Source organism: Dipodomys merriami, unplaced genomic scaffold (assembly GCF_024711535.1).
Source record: "Dipodomys merriami isolate MVZ:Mamm:240054 unplaced genomic scaffold, mDipMer1.0.p SCAF_505, whole genome shotgun sequence".
NCBI lineage: Eukaryota > Metazoa > Chordata > Mammalia > Rodentia > Heteromyidae > Dipodomys > Dipodomys merriami.
In genome coordinates, this window is record NW_027206075.1 from 233,218 (window position 1) to 253,546 (window position 20,329).

The 20,329-nt window shown below is 51.1% G+C and overlaps 1 protein-coding gene across 1 annotated transcript; it reads left to right on the forward strand.

Moving 5' to 3' along the window:
- The first annotated feature begins 207 nt into the window (after positions 1-207).
- LOC138810662 (muscarinic acetylcholine receptor M1) lies at positions 208-14,919 on the forward strand. Its single transcript, XM_069997830.1, has 3 exons — positions 208-736; positions 1,201-1,294; positions 12,357-14,919. The coding sequence occupies exon 3, from the start codon at positions 12,432-12,434 to the stop codon at positions 13,812-13,814; it is 1,383 nt and encodes a 460-aa protein (XP_069853931.1). The 5' UTR covers positions 208-736; positions 1,201-1,294; positions 12,357-12,431; the 3' UTR covers positions 13,815-14,919.
- Positions 14,920-20,329: the final 5,410 nt, after the last annotated feature.

The following is a 20,329-nucleotide window of genomic DNA, read 5'->3' on the forward strand; positions in this document are numbered from 1 at the left end:
AGACCCAATGTGTCATTTCCAAACAGAAGGAATCTAGCTTCCTTGCAGCAGGGAGGAAGAGCAGGGTGTGTGGCTGGGTGGGTGGGTGGGTGCGTGGGCGCGTGGGAGAAACCATGTGTGCGTGCGAATGAAGCGGGCATGTGAATACCAGGGCATGGTGCACACAGTTTGGGGGGGGGAAGGGAGGGGCTCTAAGGTTGAGTAGGGGAAAGAGCCCAGAGAAACAGAGTGTGCCTTTGTGCTGGGTGTGTGTGTGTGTGTGTGTGTGTGTGTGTGTGTGTGTGTGTGTTTGTGTGCGTGCGCGCAGTGGGTGTGGGTGTTTGTCTCCCTGTATCCGCCTTCTCTCCCATCCTGGACTTTTAGCCTTCTGGGCTCACCCCTCCTCATGTCTTGCCTCCTCCCTCATGGGGTTCAAAGTGGGTGCCCTGGCGGATGAGAGGGACACACTCCAGGACCTATTCCAACCCCAGATGCTGCCTGAGGCTTCCCTACAGCTCCCCCTCCCTTCCTTTCCTCTCTTTTCCTCCCTCCCTCCCTCTCTTTCCCTTCCTCCTCCCCCCCCTCAAGGCTGGCGTGCCAGGGGGTGGGACATGCCAATCACTGGCTGTGCCTCTCCCGCTGCCGGCACAGGGCGCAGCTCCCCCCGGGGAGCCAGGTGTTTGGGTCCCAGAAGACACCACCGGCCCCCGAGACACAGATGAGCTAAAGACCCTACAGACCCTTCTCCAACCCCATGGTGAGTACATTTTCCAGGGCTTGGGAGGGGCTTTGCTGAGCCCGGAGGGAATGGGGTGGGGGGTGCAGGAGAAGCAGGGTCCCCAAGAGCAGAGACCAGGTTAAGATAGAAGTGGGGTGCACCCTGGAGAAGGGAGGCAGTGGGCGAAGTCTGGAGGCCATGAGGGCTCGGTAGGACTGGACATTTGCCATTCCAAACCCTCCATCTCTTGGTTTTGAGTGGATGCATCTGATGTTTTTCTGGGCTTCAGCTGGCAGAGGAGAGCACCCCCCCTCCCGTTAGGAAACTGGACCTGGAGCCCAAAGGGGATTAGGCTACGATGGAGTGGGCACAGAGCACCCAGTACCCCAAGAGCAGAGTAGAAAAGGCAGGAGGCAGCCCTCAGCTCTAGCATCCTGTGGAAGGTTGACCTCCCCCCTTTTATGAGGGGGGGCACCAGTCCCAGTACCTCCTTCTCTCCTCAGGGTGCTCCAAATCCCACCACCCCAATCCACCTTCAGCCCCCCCCAGGATGGACTGAACCAAGCTGCTGACCAGATGGATGAGCTGGATGCCAAGGTGGGTGTTGGGCCAGAAGCCAGGAAGAGACCAGGCAGAGAGCCCCTAGGCTCCTTGGGGACAATAAGCACATGGACAGCCATGCCAGCCAGGGAATGTGTGTGGCCCTGACATGTGCCTGGCGCAGAGGCCCCTCCCTATGTTTTTAGTATGTCACAGACACACAGGGCCCAGGACCAGGCAATAGATGGTACTATGTGGGGATGCGGTGGGGCCGGGCGCTCTGATTCTATTGCCAGCTCCTGGGCAGATAGCTGCCCAGGTGGGAGGGGGCTGTCAGCACCCACTAAGTCTAAGAGTGCTTCGCTTCCCACAAAACACACCTGCCACCCTCCCCAGACGGACCCGGAGCCCCCTCCTCAACTGGCTGGAGGGAGTTGGGAGTCTCTGGCAGTGAGACCGTCTCTCGGAGTGCTCTGCCTCTTGACCTCAGCGACTTAGGCAAAGAATGATCCGAGCTGAGCTAGGAAAGGGGAGGAGATGGTACAATGGGGGTAACAGCAGGTGTGATTCTTGGCTCCCTCACTGGGCTGGGTGGTGGCTGGAAATCTGAGAACTGGATCCTGGATGCAATGAGACATTCAGAGCATCAAGGAAGGGGGCTAGGTGGAGCCTGCCCATTGTGTGGATGAAGAAAGTGAGGCTGAGAAAGGGGAACAGACATGTTCATGGTCACGGACGGGAGATCTAGGGATCCACCTGGGGCTTGGTCCCTATTCTCTTCATTCTCAGCACAACACTGCGCTACCACCTCCATGAGCAAGATGATGGAATGGTGGAGAAGGGGGTGCAGCAAGCTTTGGAAGGCAGAAGCCTGGGCTCCAGGCAGGCAGGCAGGCAGGCAGGCGGGCGGGCGGGTGGGGAAGAGGTGGGTGAATCTCCCTGGGTTTCTGCTGTGATGCCATGGTGATGCCTAGGAGAATGGGGGAGGAGGGAGAGAGAAGAAAGGGAAAAGGGAGGGGAGAACAAGGAGTGAGGATCTGGGGTACATAAAGAAGAGGATGAGGGTGTCACACAGGCCTAGAGAAATCCAGGATCCAGCCTGCCCAGGACCAGGCTTTGCCATGATCTGGCTAAAGATAGCCCATTGGTGAAGGTCCATCCTGGGTGCAAAAGATTTGGCAATGGTTCTAGGACAAAGAACCTCTTCTAGTCCAGCAGTGTATTTCCGAAGCATTTAACAGATGACACCTGCTGCCCCCCACAGGGCAGCCTGGCACCCCTACTGGTGAGTTGGCCCTCAAAACAGGATTCATTCTGTTTGTCTCCTCCTTCCTTCCCAAGGCCAGGTATCAGGGCTGGAAGTTGTGTGCACCTTTCATGGATCAGAGAAAACTTAACCCAGGGAGGGAGAGAGGGAAGCTGGTTTCTGAGCCAAGGCACCAGCAACAAAGCCCAGTGAGAAGCTGGGTGCTGGTGGCTCACTCCTATCATTCTAGCGACTCAGGAGACTGAGCTCTGAGAATCCAGGTTTGGAGCCAACCCAGGCAGGGAAGTTCATGAGACTCATATGACCAATTGACCACCAAAAAGCCAGAAGTGGAACTGTGGTTCAAGTGACAGAAGGAAAGCCTTGAGAAAAAGAAAAGAAAAGAAAAGAAAAGAAAAGCTCATCTGGGCCCTGAGTTCAAGCTCCAGTAATGGTACCAAAACAACAACAACAACAACAACAAAAAAGACCAGTGAGGCGTGGCCAGGAGTGCCCACGCAAGACCTTCCCTGTGCCCCAGTCAGGATTTTCTGCCAGCACCCAGGCTTAGAGTGACAAGATGGCTCCATGCCGCTCTCCTCAATCTCTTCCCTAGCATACCGCCATCCTCCCAATCTGCCCTCTACTCCTCCACCAGTACTAAGGCACAGGAAGGCGGATCTCTCCTGCCTCCCCTAGTCCTCCTCTTCCCTCCCCCTTCCTCTCACCAGCCAGATCCCCGCCCCGAGGGACTGGTCCAGGGCGCTGTGGTCAACAGCCTGGTGGTATGGACTCTGACTTCATCCCTTAACTCTTTGAGCCCAAGCGCGTGCGCGCGCGCACGCACGCACACACACACACACACACACACACACACACACACACACCCATGACAGGACAGGCTCCATCCTACATCCATACACATCCTAGACCTCTCCTGGCTCCCCTGCATGTCAGGTAACCTTGGTCCATTTTTACAGATAAGGATTCCCTTGGTTGTTTTTCTCCTGTAATGAGGCCAGGCTGGGCCTCATCAATGCACAGAGAAAACATAGAGCCATGGCAGATGAGGGACTATCGGAACCTAGGGGGAGCCCCTAGACCCTGCTATGGAGCTGATCCTGACACCCCACAGGCTCATTGTCATGCTCTGGAGCCTGAAGTCAATAAGGAAGATTCCATGTACACATTTATATAGTTAGTCCACAAATACTTATTGAGCAACTATTATCTGAGCCCTGCAAGAAAGGAGCAAATGAGGCAAACCGAGCCCCTACCCTGCCTCTCTCTCTCTGTCTCTCTGCCTCAGTCTGTCTGTCTGTCTGTCTGTCTGTCTGTCTGTCTGTCTGTCTGTCTGTCTGTCTGTCTGTCTGTCTGTCTCTCTCTCTCTCTCTCTCTCTCTCTCTCTCTCTCTCTCTCTCTCAGAGCCGTGGCTAGTCCTCCCCCATGCCCAGTGCTGTCATCTTATATCACAGGGATAGATGACAGACACACACACACACACACACAATACACATAGGCCTGATTCTAAAGGGAAGACTGATTCCTCATTGTTGACTGATTCAAACTAAGATTTAACCAAGTCGTCAAGATAGATAAAGAGCCCTTCCTCCATGCTCTCACGAACAGCTTTAGCGGGGAAGGGTCTCAGGCACAGACCCATGAGGTCCAAATCCTGCTGTCATTGCTGCTGTACTATAAGGTCTCAAGGTCTAGAGCTTCAGTCGCCTCTTTTCCAAATTGGGAGTAATAGAACGTATTGCACAAGGAGATGTCACAGGTAAATTAAATCATGTACATAATGCATAGAGCCATGTCTGGTATATTCAGGCAGTCAGTAAATAGCAGTTGCTATGATAATAGTAGTAATGTTATTAAAAAGCTCCCAGTAGTCTTCATCAGGAGGCCACAGTCCTGGGCAGAAAAGCTTCTTCCTGCTTCCTTCACAACTTCCTGTGACCCCAGACATGACACCCTCCAAGAACTGAGGTTCATCCTATCCTGACAAAGCAATGGAATCGCCCCCACCGTTCCCTAGTCTTGCTCAGCAACAGACACACCCTCACACACAAACACTAAGTGCTAGGAGTCTGCAGCATCCATTCCAAGGGGTTCCCAGGTCAGAGTGATTTGTCCAAGATCAGCCCACAAGATCATATATACATACATACTTTGGGGAGTCTTCCCCCAACCCACTGCCCACCTCTTGAACCAGTACCCCCCACACCCATGCAGGGTTTGTTGGGGTTTTCTTGTGTGTGTGTGTGTCAGTACTGGGACTTGAACTCAGTATTAGGGCGCTATTGCTTGGCTTTTTCATTCAAAACTGGCACTCTGTGCAATAGGTTCTACTATCCCCACTCAAAAATAAAGTTAGCCCAAGGCTGGTGGCTATGCCTGTAATCCTAGCTACTCAGAAGCTGGATCTTAGAAAGATTTGAGATCTTAGAAAAGTTTGAGGCCAGTCCAGGCAAAAAAGTTCATAAGACCCCTCAGCTCAAGAAATAAAAGCTGAGGGGGCTGGGAAGGTGGCTCAGTGGTAGAGCGCTTGCCTTGCATGCATGAGGCCCTGAGTTCAATTCCTCAGCACCACATAAGCAAGAAAAAGAAAAAAGCTGGAAGTGGCGCTGTGGCTCAAGTGGTAGAGCGCTAACCTTGAGCTGAAGAGCTGAGGGACAGTGCCCAGGCCCAGAGTTCAGGCCCCACGACCGGACCCAAAAAAAAAAAAAAGAAAGAAAGAAAAGCTGAGGGGGCTGGGAAGGTGGCATGCCTTGCATGCATGAGGCCCTGGGTTTGATTCCACAGCACCACATAAGCAGAAAAAGCCAGAAGTGGTGCTGTGAATTAAGTGGTAGAGCACTCGCCTTGCACTGAAGAGTTGAGGGACAGCGCCCAGGCCCAGAGTTCAGGCCCCATGCCTGGCAAAAAAAACAAAAGGAAATAAAAGCTGAGCGAGATGATGTATGTCTGTTGTCCCAACTACATGGGAAGCTTAAATAGGGGGAAATCACAGCTCAGGCAAGCAAGACCTTATGTTAAAAATAACTAAAGCAAAAAGGACTGAGAGCATGGCTTAAGTATTAGAACACCTGCCTGGCAAGAACAAGGGCCCTGAGTTTAAACCCCAAGACTGATATTAATTAAGAGAGTTGGAAGGTCTTCTTAGCCAGCAAGGCAAAGGATGGCCAGCTGCTTCACTTCTAAGGATCTCTGGTTACTTCTTCTCATAAGCCCTCCTGCCCTGAAAGCATTTGTTTAATACATCACAGCCATAGCTAATGCCCAGCAAGAGCTTGTGGTCAGCAGAGGCCACTGTGGTCCTGGGTTGACTTCATATAATGGAGGAGTTAGAGCTGCTCTAACTCCTTCATTATATGAAGAAGCAGATGGAGAACCAGGGAGGGGCTAGGGCTGGGGCTGGAGGCTAGAGGGACCATGGGAAGTGGATCAGGAAAACAGCAGAGGCCTTTAACTGCGCATGTCTACTTCAGAACCTCATGCGCATTAGCTGGGACCAGATTGGAGGGCAGAGTGGCACACAACCCGGAAATGAAAGGTTAGGTGATACTCCTGAGCACGTGGTTAGGAAGGAACAGCACTAAGCTTCAGCACCAAGACTTGGAAAGTTAGTGAGGGGCATATATACCAGGGAGCAAAATGTAAGAGTGGGTCACAGAGGCTAGAGGTGTAGCTCAGTGGTAGAATATAATCCCAGGCCTGGGTTTCATCTTCAGCACCAGAAAGAAAGAAAGAAGGAAAGAAGGAATGAAGGGAGGAAGGAAGGAAGAAAGAAAGGAAGAAAGAAAGAAAGAAAGAAAGAAAGAAGGAAGGAAGGAAGGAAGGAAGGAAGAACTTACCTAAAGAAATAACATTATATCATTTTTAAATTAAATAACAAGCTACACAGGTGACACATGCCTGCAATCCCAGCACTTGGGAGGCTAAAGCAGGAAGATGATGAATTCAAGACCAGCCTGGGCTACATAGTGAGACCTTTTCTCAGAAAAAAAGTATTATTAGTAGTAGTAATATTTATTATTATTATTAAGCCAGGTGCTGGTAGCTATGCTTGTAGTTCTAGCTACTCGGGAGGCTGAAATCTAATTATCAAGGTTCAAAACCAGCCCATATAGACTCTTTATCTCCAATTAACTGGGAAAAGCCAGAAGTAGAGCTATGGCTCAAGTGGTAGAGCACCAGCCTTGAGTGAAAAAGCCAAGTAAGAGGCAGAAGCTCTGAGTTCAAGCCCATGTACCAACACACAAGAAGAAGGAAAAAATAATAATATACTTATCATCAAATAACAAACTATGACCCGCAGGCTGGCTGACTCTTTTTATAAATACAGTTCCATGGTAACAAGAACTAAATGTACAAAGGTAAAACAAGTGAGACAGTGCTGGGTCCTGTCTTGGACATTTTGGTAATCATTAATTTTTTGCATTCATTCCTATTTTTTAATATTAGTTTCTTGATTATTGAGTGGTGAGGCACCCCTGAAATTCTGTACCCAAGATGAATGCCTGACTGATTCACTCACACCCTAAGTCCTAACCTGGGATGGATGAAGGGTCCAAGCTTTGAAGCCTGAATGTGTCCAGGCAGACAGAGGCCCCTGCAGCTCAGAGATGCAGCCTCTCCATCCACAGAGCTCCCCTGATCTGGCTTTGCTTTTGCCCAGGGACCATGGAGTAGCTGCTCCGTGGCACCAGGGAAGGAGACAGCAGTCTAGGAGCCAGGAAACTTTGAACTAGATAAGACCTTCTGGCTGGGAATGTGGCTTAGTGGTAGAGTACTTCCCTCGCATGCATGAAGCCCTCGGTTCAAGTCCTCAGAAGCACATACACAGAAAAAGCTGGAAGTGGCATTGCAGCTCAAGTGGTAGAGTGCTAGCCTTGAGCAAAAGAATCTTAGGGACAGTGTGCCCAGGCCCTGAGTTCAAGCCCCAGGACTGGCAAAAAAAAAAAAAAAAGAAGAAAAAAAAAAAAAAAAAGATGAGACCTTCTTACCTCCTTTTCCCTGGGCCTCAGTTACTCCTTTTGTACAATGGGAATTAAACAGCCTTCAGCTCAGAAAATTAAAGGGACAACAGGTGGTCAGAACAAATGTTCAAGGGGAGTTCTCCCAGCAGCCTCCCAGGGGACAGCCTCGGCCTAGTCACAGCCCCTAGCCCAGGGTCTGACTTTTAGTTAAGGGACAATGCAACAACATTCAGCTTTCAAGATAAATTAACATTTTAATTCAATGTGGCTTTTTTAAAAAATGCAAATTGGCAAACGCCAGCCTGGCCACCAGTCAGTCATCAGTTCTTGGAGTTTTTTGTTGTTGTTGTTGTCGTTCCTGGGGCCTGAACTCTGGGCCTGGGCACTGTCCCTCATCTCTTCAGCTCAAGGCTAGCACTCTACCATTTGAACCACAGCGCTACTCCTGGCTTTTTCTGCTTATGTGGTGCTAAGGAATCAAACTCAGGGCCTCATGTATGCAAGGCAAGCACTCTACCACTAAGCCACCTTCCCAGCCCCTCATCAGTTCTGATAAATGAAGTTTTACTGGGACTGCTACTTGGGCTCTCAGCCTAGCCCCTCCCTTCCGTGTTGGATCCTGGGCACATTCTCTTGCTTTCACTTACCCTCGGCTTCCTTGTCTATAAAACAGAGATAACAGTAAAGTCTGGGGCATAGTCCCTATTAACATTAAATGTCAGCTAGAGTCATTACTACTGTACTTTCAGGTTTGGGAAAGGGAGTGCTAGAGATCAAATCCAGTGTCTTACAGATGTTAGGAAAGTGCTCCACTGTTGAGCTACAGCCCCCTACACAGACTCAACCTGTCCCGCTCTGGGTACAGGACTGTCTGATGCTAGGGAAGTGCTGTATCCATAGCCACAGCCCTTTCCTTTGGTTTGTGCCAGTACTGGGCCTTGAACTCAAGGCCTCATGCTCTTTTCTGCTTTTTGTTTTTGAAGCTGGTGCTCTAACATTTAAGCCATACCTCCACTTCCTGGGGTTTTGTTGCTGTTGTTCTGGTTAACTAAAGATAAAAAGTCTCACAGACTTTCCTGCCTATGGTGGCTTCACACATTGATCCCTCCATATCAGCCTCCTGAGTAGCTAACATTTAGACCTGAGCCACCAGCACCTGGCCACAAATGTGTGTGTGTGTCTGTGTGTCTGTCTGTCTGTCTGTCTCGCGCATGCTCGCACTCATGTGTTATGCTGGGCCTTGGGCTTGAATTTAGCAGCTGGGCACTATCCTTGAACTTTTTTGTTCAAGGCTGGGCTCTCTACCACTTGAACCACAACCCTACTTCCAGCTTTTTGGTGGTTAAGTGGACTTTCCCAGGCTGGCTTTGAGCCTTAATCCTCAGATCACAGTCCAGTCTCTTAAGTAGCTAAGATTATAGGCATGAGCCACCAGCACCAACCATAGATTTTTTTTTTAAATAAAAGTAAACATTGCAGTAGAGAACCTTGTTTATCACTACATGTACTAAGAATTAATGGGCGTCAGAGACTATTGTAAGCATTTGACATTTATTCACTCATTTAATCCTCCCAATGATTTCTTAAGATATTAGCTACAAGCTAATGGGCATTATCACTGTACAATTAAGAAGACTGAGACATAAAGATGTTACATCGGGAGCTGGGAATGTGGCTTACTGGTAGAGTGCTTGCCTAGCATGCATGAAGCCCTGGGTTGGATTCCAGTACCACATACACAGAAAAAGTGGGAAGTGGTGCTGTGGCTCAAGTGGTAAAATACTAGCCTTGAGCAAAAGAAGCTCAGGAACAGTGCCTAGGCCCTGAGTTCAAGCCCCAGGACTGGCATTAAAAAAAAAGTTATATCACTAGCAATAATCACATATCCGGTAAGTAGTGAAGCCTGAATTCAAATCCAGTCTGGCTTCAGAATCTGAGTTGCCTTTTTGGTTTTTTTGGTTTTTTTTTTTTTTTTTTTTTGGGGGGGGGTTGTAGTTGTTTGGAATGTTTTGTTTTGTTGGAGGTTTTGGTTGGTTTGGTTTTGACAGAATCAAGGCTTGAATTCAAGGGGTCTTGCACTCACTAGGTTTGCTTACTCACAACTGGTACTCTACTCCTGGAACAATACCCCTAGGCCAACTTTTTGCTAGTTAATTGGCAGTGGGGTCTCTCAGACTTTTCTACCCTGGCTGGCTTCAAACCACAATCCTCCAGGTCTCAGCCTTAGGTATGAGCCACTGGTTCCACCAAAGCTGAACACTTTTTTTTTTTTTTTCCAGTACTGGAGTTTAGACTCAAGCCCTTAGGCTTACTAGGCAGGCGCTCTACTGCTTGAGCCAGGCCCCCAAGTTGGGTCCTTCCACTGGGATGTTACACGTGTCTCCTCCCAAGGAAACTGTCCGGACATAGCAGCACACACTGACAACCACGGTCCTTGCTCATGCTGTCAGGTGCTTATTCCTTCCCACTGAGAGCTCATCTCTCTTGGTGAACTGCTGACGGCTCACCACACTGCAGATCACACCACCCACACCCTCTGTGACCAGGACCACAGGATGGTCCAGTTCCTCAAGGAACACCAGGGCTTGGTAGGCCCTTACTCAAAATTTCTTCCTTGAAATTGTTCTAAAAATACAACCCTGCCAGGTGCAGGTTGCTCACACCCATCACCCTAGCTACTTAGGAGGCTGAGATCTGAGGATCATGTTTATTTACTTACTTATTTTTGGTCGGTCATGGGCCCTGAACTCAGCCTGGGTACTGTCCCTCAGCTCTTCAGCTCAAGGCTAGAGCTCAACCTGAGGATCATGGTTCAAAGCCAGCCTGGGCATGAAAGTCCATGAGACTCTTATCTCTAATTAAACACCAAAAAGCTGGAAGTGGAGCTGTGGCTCAGATGGTAAGCGCACTAGCCTTGGGGAGGGGGAGCTCAGAGACAGCTCCTGGGCTCCAAGTTCAAAACAAAACAAAAATCAGCCTTGAGGAGCTTGGGATGTAGCTTCATGGTAGAGTGCTTGTCTAGCGTACATGAAGCCCTGGGTTCGATTCCTCAGTATCACATAAATAGAAAAAGCCAGAAGTGGTGCCATGGCTCAAGTGATAGAGTACTAGCCTTGAGCCAAAGAAGCTTGGGGACAGTGCCCAGGAGTTCAAGCCCCAGGACTGGCAAAAAAAGAAAAGAAAAAGAAAACCCTGAAGGCCATACATGTGGGTTAGGAGGACCCCAACCTCTACAGTGGATGGGTATCTGAAGCCCAGAAAAGGAAGCAAGCCCCTAGATCACAAAGCAGCCAGGCCATGGCTCGGATGGAATGTCACTCATCACTATGGCTCTGCCTTGGCCTGGCCATGGGACCCTCCGCCCGCTCAGGAGGTTGCTGCCCTGGTTGTTCCTTTCCTGCAGCCTTAGTTTCTGGGCCAGATGCCAGATCCCAGAAAAGTCTGGGGGACCTTCCCGTTCCCCTTCTACCCCCTCCTCAGCTGGGACAAAGCTGGGAGAGAGAAAGAGGGCCACCCACGTCCCATCTGGGGCCAACCCCTCCCACACACTTAGCTTAGGAGCTGAGGCCTTCATTTCATCCCTGTTGCCTGCTTCTTCTTCAGCTTGCACCGCCAAGCGGATGAGGGCTCAGCACGACCTCCCCCCTCCCCCCCCAACTCCCCCCCCCCTGCCCGCTGCTGTCAGAGAAAAGTTCCAGTAGACACACACAGAAAGAAGGTGCAGGTGTAAATATACACACATTCGTTCCCCTCTTCCTTCTCTTCCCCTTACTCTGCAGTTCTGGCTTTTCCTCCCAGCTCTCTCTGTATGGTTTTTATTTTATTTTATTTTTTGCTGGTAATGGGGCTTGAACTCAGGGCCTGGGCACTGTCCTTGAGCCTCTCTGCGCTCAAGGCTAGCGCTCTACCACGTGAACCACAGCTCCACTTCTGGCTTTCTCTGTTTATGGGTACTAGAGGAATCAAACCCAGGGCTTCATGTATGCTAGGTAAGCACTACCACGAAGCCACATCCCCAGCCCATCTCTCTATATTTGATGGAAGAATCTCTCAGGGCCTTGGGCTGTCCCTGAGCTGCTCTCTCTCTCTCTCTCTCTCTCTCTCTCTCTCTCTCTGTCTCTGTCTCTCTCCCTTTCTCTCTCTTTCTCTCTGTCTCTGTCTCTCTCCCTTTCTCTCTCTCGCTCTCTCTTTTAGAGCTCTCCAAGCACAGTATAAGCAAAAACTAAGTTCTGATCCTACTTACCACCTTGTCATGGTATCCAAGGCTTAGAGCTACTACCTCCTCCCATGAAATGAACATAAGAAAGACCCTCCTCCCAGTAATGCACCCCCATTAAATTAGGTGATTCAATTAGGTGCTTTAGCAGTGTGTCTGGCATCTACTCAGTCAGCAAAGGTTTTAATAAGGTTAAGTTAAATTCTTTGGCAATTTGGCAGGACTGTATAAATACAGTGAGTCTCTAATTGGAAGTGGAGCTGTGGCTCAAGTGGTAGAGTAGTAGCCTGGGGCAAAAAGAAGCTCAAGGTCAGCACTCAGGCCCTGAGTTCAAGCCCCAGGACTGGCACAAAAAAAAAATTGAGTCTCCCACTTCCTGCCCACATGAATTAAGCAAGACGGGACCTAGGAGAAAAGTGAGGCAGAGCGTATGAATGGTGATGCTGGAATGAGGACTCAGATATAAGGATCTCCAACCTACTCCATGCTGCTAGCAGAGCTCCTGGTGGCTGGCAAAGTGCACTGGAAATGACCTGTGTGTGTGTCGGCACCAGAGATAAGGGAGGGTGATGGTGTCTGCCATGGGGCTCTGACAGGGCTGAAGGGCTGTACTTCCACTCGGGTCTACCAGAGGTGCCCAGTGGCTCAATGGAAGTTCATGTGCTCTGTCTGCAGGTGAAGCCCCTTCTCTGAGGAAACGCTTACTGTGACTGGAGGAAGGGGCTCTGGCTCTCATCCCACCCAGCCATCATGAACACCTCAGCGCCCCCTGCCGTCAGCCCCAACATCACCGTCCTGGCACCGGGAAAAGGTCCCTGGCAAGTAGCCTTTATTGGGATCACCACGGGCCTCCTGTCTTTGGCCACAGTGACAGGCAACCTGCTGGTTCTCATCTCCTTCAAGGTCAACACCGAGCTCAAGACGGTCAATAATTACTTCCTGCTCAGCCTGGCCTGCGCAGACCTCATCATTGGCACCTTCTCCATGAACCTCTACACCACATACCTGCTCATGGGCCACTGGGCCCTGGGCACACTGGCCTGTGACCTCTGGCTGGCCTTGGACTATGTGGCCAGCAATGCCTCCGTCATGAATCTGCTGCTCATCAGCTTTGATCGCTATTTCTCGGTGACCCGGCCTTTGAGCTACCGTGCCAAGCGCACCCCTCGCCGGGCAGCTCTGATGATCAGCCTGGCCTGGCTGGTTTCCTTTGTCCTCTGGGCCCCGGCTATCCTCTTCTGGCAGTACCTGGTAGGGAAGCGGACAGTACTGGCCGGGGAGTGCTACATCCAGTTTCTCTCCCAACCCATCATCACCTTCGGCACAGCCATGGCCGCCTTCTACCTCCCCGTCACAGTCATGTGCACGCTCTACTGGCGCATTTACCGGGAGACGGAGAACCGGGCCCGGGAGCTGGCGGCCCTGCAGGGCTCCGAGACCCCAGGCAAAGGGGGTGGCAGCAGCAGCAGCTCCGAGAGATCTCAGCCAGGGGCTGAGGGCTCCCCAGACACCCCTCCCGGCCGCTGCTGTCCATGCTGCCGGACCCCCAGGCTGCTGCAGGCCTACAGTTGGAAAGAGGAAGAGGAAGAGGACGAAGGCTCCATGGAGTCCCTCACCTCCTCCGAGGGAGAGGAGCCTGGCTCCGAAGTAGTGATCAAGATGCCCATGGTGGACCCCGAAGCCCAGGCTCCCACCAAACAGCCCCCCAAGACCTCCCCGAATACAGTCAAGAGGCCCACCCGGAAAGGGAGGGATCGATCCGGCAAAAGCCAGAAGCCCCGTGGGAAGGAGCAGCTGAGCAAGCGGAAGACTTTCTCCCTGGTCAAGGAGAAGAAGGCGGCTCGGACCCTGAGTGCCATCCTGCTGGCCTTCATCCTCACCTGGACACCCTACAACATCATGGTGCTGGTGTCCACGTTCTGCAAGGACTGCGTCCCCGAGACCCTGTGGGAGCTGGGCTACTGGCTGTGCTACGTCAACAGCACCATCAACCCCATGTGCTACGCACTCTGTAACAAAGCCTTCCGGGACACCTTCCGCCTGCTGCTGCTCTGCCGCTGGGACAAGCGACGCTGGCGCAAGATCCCCAAACGCCCCGGCTCTGTGCACCGCACCCCCTCCCGCCAATGCTGATGGGGAGGGGGGAGAGAGGGAGATCCACCCACCACCACTCTCCTGGCATCCTTCCACCCCAGCCCCAGGGAGAGGCCAGTGGCAAGTGGGCAGGTGGCGGTGTCCTCAGACCCAGGGCCCCTGCTCAGGTCCCACCCAGCTCCCCTGCTTCCCCTGGGGCACCTTCCTGGGACAGACCTGCCAACTTGTCAGAACTTTGCTCTATTCCCAGGCAGGGAGTGTGACCCGGGGAACTGGCTTTTTTTTTTTCCTGTTCCCTGTGGTGTGGGAATAGACTCTTCACCAGGAAGAAGGCCTGGGAGGAGGATCCGGGCTTTGCACTCTTGTTTGCTGTTTGAGTTTAGGCAGGAAGTCAGGAGCCAGCAAGACGGGCCAGGAGTTTAAAGCCACAATCTTCCTTGGCCCAGCAGGGAGCCCGGAGTACAAGGAGAGAGGCTGCCCCCTCATCGAGGGCTCCGGTGGGGTACTGACACCCATCCCCAAGAAAGCAAAGAGCTAGGGGATCCCTCGCTGGAGACTCCCCCGCCCCGCCCCCAAAGGCTCCACATGTCTAGCGAGGACCTAGACACCTGCTCCAGAAGTGTCCAGCTCCCCCCTTACAAATGTCCCCCAGAACACTTCCAAAGCAATTGACTGTAATCAACCAGAGAAAGGTACCAAACCCGGTCAACTTAGCTGGTTGCACATCCAGTCCCAGAGCAAGGCAGCAGCAGGACCAGACACCAGGTGTCCTAACTGTCATTTCCCGGGGGGGGGGGGGGGGGAGAAAGGGGTGCCTGCTATCTAGTTCCACACCCATCCACCCTGCTCCCTCTCCTCCAGAATAACCTCAGCCCTCCCTCCTGGCTCACAGCCCTCACCTGGATGGATCTGCTCTGTGCAGATCTAGTCAGGGCCTCCCGCATGCTGCCTGCCTCCAGCCCTGCCCCCACACAGGCCTGGCCCAGCCAGCAGCTTCTCCTCTTGTGAGCTCCCCCTCGTCCATCCTCTGCATGGCCTCCTAGCCACCCTGCACTCCAGGCCCAGCCTCGCCCCAAATGTTCTTTCCTTCCATCCTCAGCGTGTGCTGAGTCTGTGAATAAACCACTTAACCAGCAGGCACTAAGCAACCTTCCTCCCTGTGTTGGCTCAAGGCCTTGACTTCAAGGCCAGGACAGGATCCGGCAGGGAGGGCCCAAGTATTGTGGAATGTGGGCTGCTGCCCTGAGGTGGTTCCTAGAGAGGGAACACGGAACGGCTAGGATCTACCAAAGCCTGTGCGATCCAGAATCCCAAGGTCCCTGGCTCAGGTGAGGAGGCTGCACCAGGGACACCTGGCCTCTGGAAAGCGAGCAGCCAGGTGAAATGAACTGCTCAGGCTCGGTACTCTCTGATGGTGCTGTCAGAAGTGGTTTCTCTGGGGCCTTGTCATAGAGGAAACAGCTGGGTGCTCGTAGTGCACACCTATAATCCTACTTACTCAAGAGACTGAGATCTGAGGATTGTGGTTCGGGGCCAACCTGGGCAGAAAAGTCAGCTGATGCTCTTATCTCCAGTTAACCAGCAAAGAGCCGGAAGTAGAGCTGTGGTTCAGGTGGTAGGGCATCAGCCTTGAGTGAAAAAAACATGCAAGGTAGCAAGTTTCTGAGTTCAAGCCCCAGACCCAGCAGTGGGACAAGGGGAGGGGCCAGGAAGGGAAGAAGATGAGGAAAGTGAGGCCCACAGACCAAGAAGAATTGTTCAGACCTAACCCCACCAAACAACACCTCGGGCTTCCAGCCAGTTCACAGCTTCTTGACTCCTAGTTTATGGAGACAACAGGCCTAGGGTACCCTAGGCCAAAGTGCTCCCTCAGTGGGTCCCCTTGGGTCATGTTACAGGAGCTTCATTGGTGAGAGGCCCCCAAGCCCTGATATAAAAGAATCTAGAGAAGTTAATCACACAGCCTAGAGCAGGGGCTTGTTAAAGTAGTAAGTCAATGGATGGGGGGCGGGGAGGGTATCCCCAAGACTACACTTAAGCTGCTAAAGGAAAACACAGAACTCAGCAAAAAGTTACAGTTACAGTTGATTAGAGTGAAGGAACTCAAAGCAAAAGAGCAACGGGAGAAAAGCGCACAGGGCAGAGTCTAGGAGAGAGCAAGGGGAAGCTTCCGCTGCTGCCCTGTCCACGTGGAGCCACCTAGGCAGGGCTCCCTTCTCTCGGCAATGAGGTGTGATAAACACAGGATGTGATAAACACAGGATGTGCCTGCAGCCAGGAAAGCTCACCCAGCCTCTGTGCCCAAGGTTAAGAACAGTAGAGGAAAGCCAGGTGTGGTGGCTCACGCCTATAATCAGGTTGAGATCTGAGGATGGTGGTTCAAAACCAGTCTGGGCAGGAAAGGCCAGGAGACTCTTATCTCCAGTAAACCACTCAGAAAACTGGAAGTGATGCTCTGGCTCAAGCCTTGAGATGAAGAGCTGAGGGACAGCACCCAGACCTAGAATACTAGAGATTCTCCAGATTACCTCTGGTGTCCAGCAACCTCCAAAGCTTAAAGGAACATAGTACAAGCCAAGCCTTCCCCTAGGAATCACATTTTTTAGCATAGATGACCTGATGTGCTCCAAGATGCACAGGTAAGCGAAGGCCGTCTTTCCAGGCAGGCGATCCTGGCATTATCAGTCTGCTGGTCAGATAAGGCTCAACTCTTCTTTGAAATATTCAGGGCATTGGGCTGGGAAGGTGGCTCAGTGGTAGAGCGCTTGCCTTGCAAACCAGAGGCCCTGGGTTCGATTCCTCAGCACCACATAAGCAAAAAGAAAAAAGCCGAAGTGGCGCTGTGGCTCAAGTGGTAGAGCGCTAACCTTGAGCTGAAGAGCTGAGGGCCAGTGCCCAGGCCCAGAGTTCAGGCCCCACAATCGGACCAAAAAAAAAAAAAAAAAGTTGAAATATTCAGGGCTTGAACAACTCAGACCTACTGAGTGAACAGTGGGCCAGATCAGCAGGACTGCTGTCACCTAAAAGCCTGTTAATCAGGTAAAATCTTGGTGTCATCCTTGATTGACTAATGTGGAAACCAGTCATCCATTTTTATTTTTGTCTTTTGTTGGTGGTGGTTTTGAATGCAAATCCAGGTGATCATCAAGCAGGTGATCTACCACTAGAGCCACACCCCCAAGCCCTTTTTGCTTTTTTTTTTTTTTTTTGCAGTCCTGGAGCTTGAACTCAGAGCCTAGACATTGTCCCTGAGCTTCTTTTGCTCAAGGCTGGCACTCTACCACTTGAGCCACAGCACCACTTGTGACTTTTTCTGTTTATGTGGTAATGAGGAATGGAACACGGGGCTTCATGCATGCTGGGCAAACACTCTACCACAAAGCCACATTGCCAGCCCTTTAGTTAATTTTCAAGTAGAGACTTGCCTTTTGGGTTTTATTGCTGTTGTTGTTGTTGTTGTTCTTGTTGTTGTTGTTTGTTTTTTGTTTTGGGGGTTTTTTTTTGTATGCCAGTCCTGGGACTTCAATTCAGAGCCTGGGTACTGTCCCTGAGCGTTTGTGCTCAAGATTAGCATTCTACCACTTAAGTCATGGCTCCACCTCCCATTTCTTGGTGGTTAATTGGAGATAAGAGTCTCCTCACAGACTTTCCTGCCTGGGCTGGCTTTGAACCCTGATCCTCAGATTTCAGCCTCCTGAGTAGCTAGGATTACAGGCATGAGCCATCAGCACCCAGCTTGTGTCTTGTGTTTTTGCCCAGAGTTGGATTCTACCTATCTAGGGTCACCAGCATAGCTAGGAATCCACCCTGCTTATTGATTGAGACAAAGTCTTACTAATAGCTGGGAATACAGGGATAAGCTGCCACACTTGGCCTCAACCTTATCTTTTAATAGTCATACTCCAGGTGATTCTAATGTCAGATAAAGTTTGAGAAAAACCTACCTTAGAGGGATGAGATCCTGGGTGGGGCTTAACCCTTTCAGGAAGAGTGGCAATGATTGACCCCACACACAGCTGTCAAGATTCCCAGAAGCCTTTGCAAACTTCCAACACTACAGGCAAGGGAAGTCAATTGAAGAGGTTGACAGGAGAGACTAGCCAGAGGCAGCAGGAAGTGGCTCAAAGACAAACCCTGTTCCTGTCCCCTCCCCCTCCCCTAGCACAACTCCCTAAATCACCAGCACAACACTTCCAGAGGGCCCCTCCCTTCCTCCTGCGCCTTCATGGTCCTGAGCCCCCTTTAGGGATGAATGCTCTGCCCAGAATCAAAGGCAGCAGAACTGAGGTCCTGGGAAGCAGAGAGCCTGAGAGAGCTGAGCAGCATCAGGAGAATGGAAGCTAGAGCATCAACTGGCCTGATCTCTCCTGAAGACTAGCAGTGGAGGGATCCAAGCTGGTACTGGCATCAGGAAAGGAGCTAGCAGCTCACACTTGTCCTGAGGACTTCTCATAACGAGGTGCCCACCCTATTCCACACCCAGCAACCTTAGGCCCATCTCCTAGCCTCTGAAAGAGGAATGGTCCCTTGCTGAAGAGCCAGGAGGATGACATGGACTGCAGTGGGGAGATATTTGGTGGCTCTCTGGTGTCACCACAGGTATGGACCAGGCACAGCTCTTTCCTCCATCCTGGCTTTGGAAAGAAACTTGAATCCTGACATGACTTACCTAAAGGAATATCAGGGAACACTTCCCTGGACAGGAGAGGGTACACAAAGAGGCTTCCAAGAATTGGGGTCTATGCCCTGAAGGCCTCTGAAGTAGGATTTCTACAGACCCAGAGGCCAGAGAATGGAGGAAATGACAAGAGCTGAAAGGGAGTTGGGCTGCACGGGCATCCTTCCACCCCAAACACAACTGTCACCCCTGCCTCAAGGGAGTCTTTCTTTGCCCCAGAAACAAAGGCCTTTTAGTCCCTGAACAGGAAATAGAGAGAAAGATGTGAGTGCCAACCCCCTTCCTGTTACTACCACCTGGTTGGAACAGGCCTGGGAGATGGGGACCCCTAAGGTGCTTCTCACCTCCTTCATCCCTAACTCAGCCCCTGCCTCTACTCCCATGTCACTTTAGCGCCACCTGCTGACAACTAATGGCATAATCTTGCCAAGAAACCTAATGCTGGCTGGGTCTTCTGTGGGCCTGCTTCCCAAGGCAACTGGACAAGAGAAGAAAACTGATGAGGCTCTTGGCCACTCCAGCTCCTGCCCCCACCCCCCCAACTTCATCAGGAACCTAAAGCCCCAGAAGTGCCTTGTTTAGTTGGCTCTTGTTTTAAATATGAAGAGATAGTAGACCAATCTCACCAACTAAGCAATGTTTAAGGGGCCCCAGCACCTCAAGAGAGCTCCATTTTGAAAATACTGCTTTCTTTCCCCCCCACCCCCCACCCCAGTCCTTGCCTTCCCCCAGCTCCCGGATTCCACTCTCCCTCTTGTTCCTGGCCTGCCTGGCACCAGTATTCACACAGTTGCTCGCCAACGAGCTGGGAATCTGCCTGGACTCTTGTCCTCCCTATCCTCAGTCTACCTCCGAACAATTCCCAAATTCATACAGTTTGCTCCAGCCCACACGGCTGCTATCCCACAGCAGACCCCATGCTGCAAGTGCTAAAACAATCCCTTCTTTAAGGGCGACTAGTTTAGATTGTGCAAGCCAAGACAGAAATAAAGGCCATTACGTAAGAACCCATACAATATACACAGTGTATGGTCTGCCATTGCAGTCAAAGCAGAGGTCAGGAAAGGCCTATCTGGCAGAAGGAAGTCCTAAAGGTTACCTGAGAATTAGATGGCCTCACCCATCTTACCAATCAAATCATTGTCTAAAGATTAGGAGTCCCTGACCTAATAGGACTATGTGTATTCACCCCGCTCAGAGAGTATAAAGGCTACACACAGAAGCTGCCATTTTGAGTCTCCTCTCCCATAGCCTGAGTGGGAAGCAGGAAATGTTTCTCTCCATTTTTGCTCAAACTGTCTGTGTGTGTGTGTGCGCGCGCACGCGCCCACATGCCTATATGCATGCACACCAGCATTGGGGCTTGAAATCAGGGCTTTGTTCACTCAAGACTAGCACTCTACCACTTGAGCCACAGCTCTAGTTCTGGAATTTTTGATGGTTAACTGGAGACAAGTCTCATGGAGTTTCTTGTCTAGATTGGCTCCAAGCCACAATTTTCAGATCAGTCTTATGAGTAGCTATGATTAGAGGCGTGAGGCACTGTCACCCAGTCCCTATAAACTTAAAGGGAGGGGGGAGATCATAGACTATATATAAGCTAATGAGCATAGCTATGTTCCAATCAATGATTTTATATGAATTTCACATGATTTTCATGAGTAACCCAACATTATCCTTTTGGTTTATTTTTCAATCCCTCTTCCTCTGATTTCTTTTGTTTTGGGGTCATTATGGCAATAATGCCCTGAGCTCAGAACTCAAAAATAAATAAATACATACATAAAATAAATAAATAAATACAAAGCCCTGCCTATAATACTAGCTACTCAAGAACCTAAGATCTGAGGATTTTGGTTCAAAGCCAACCTGAGCA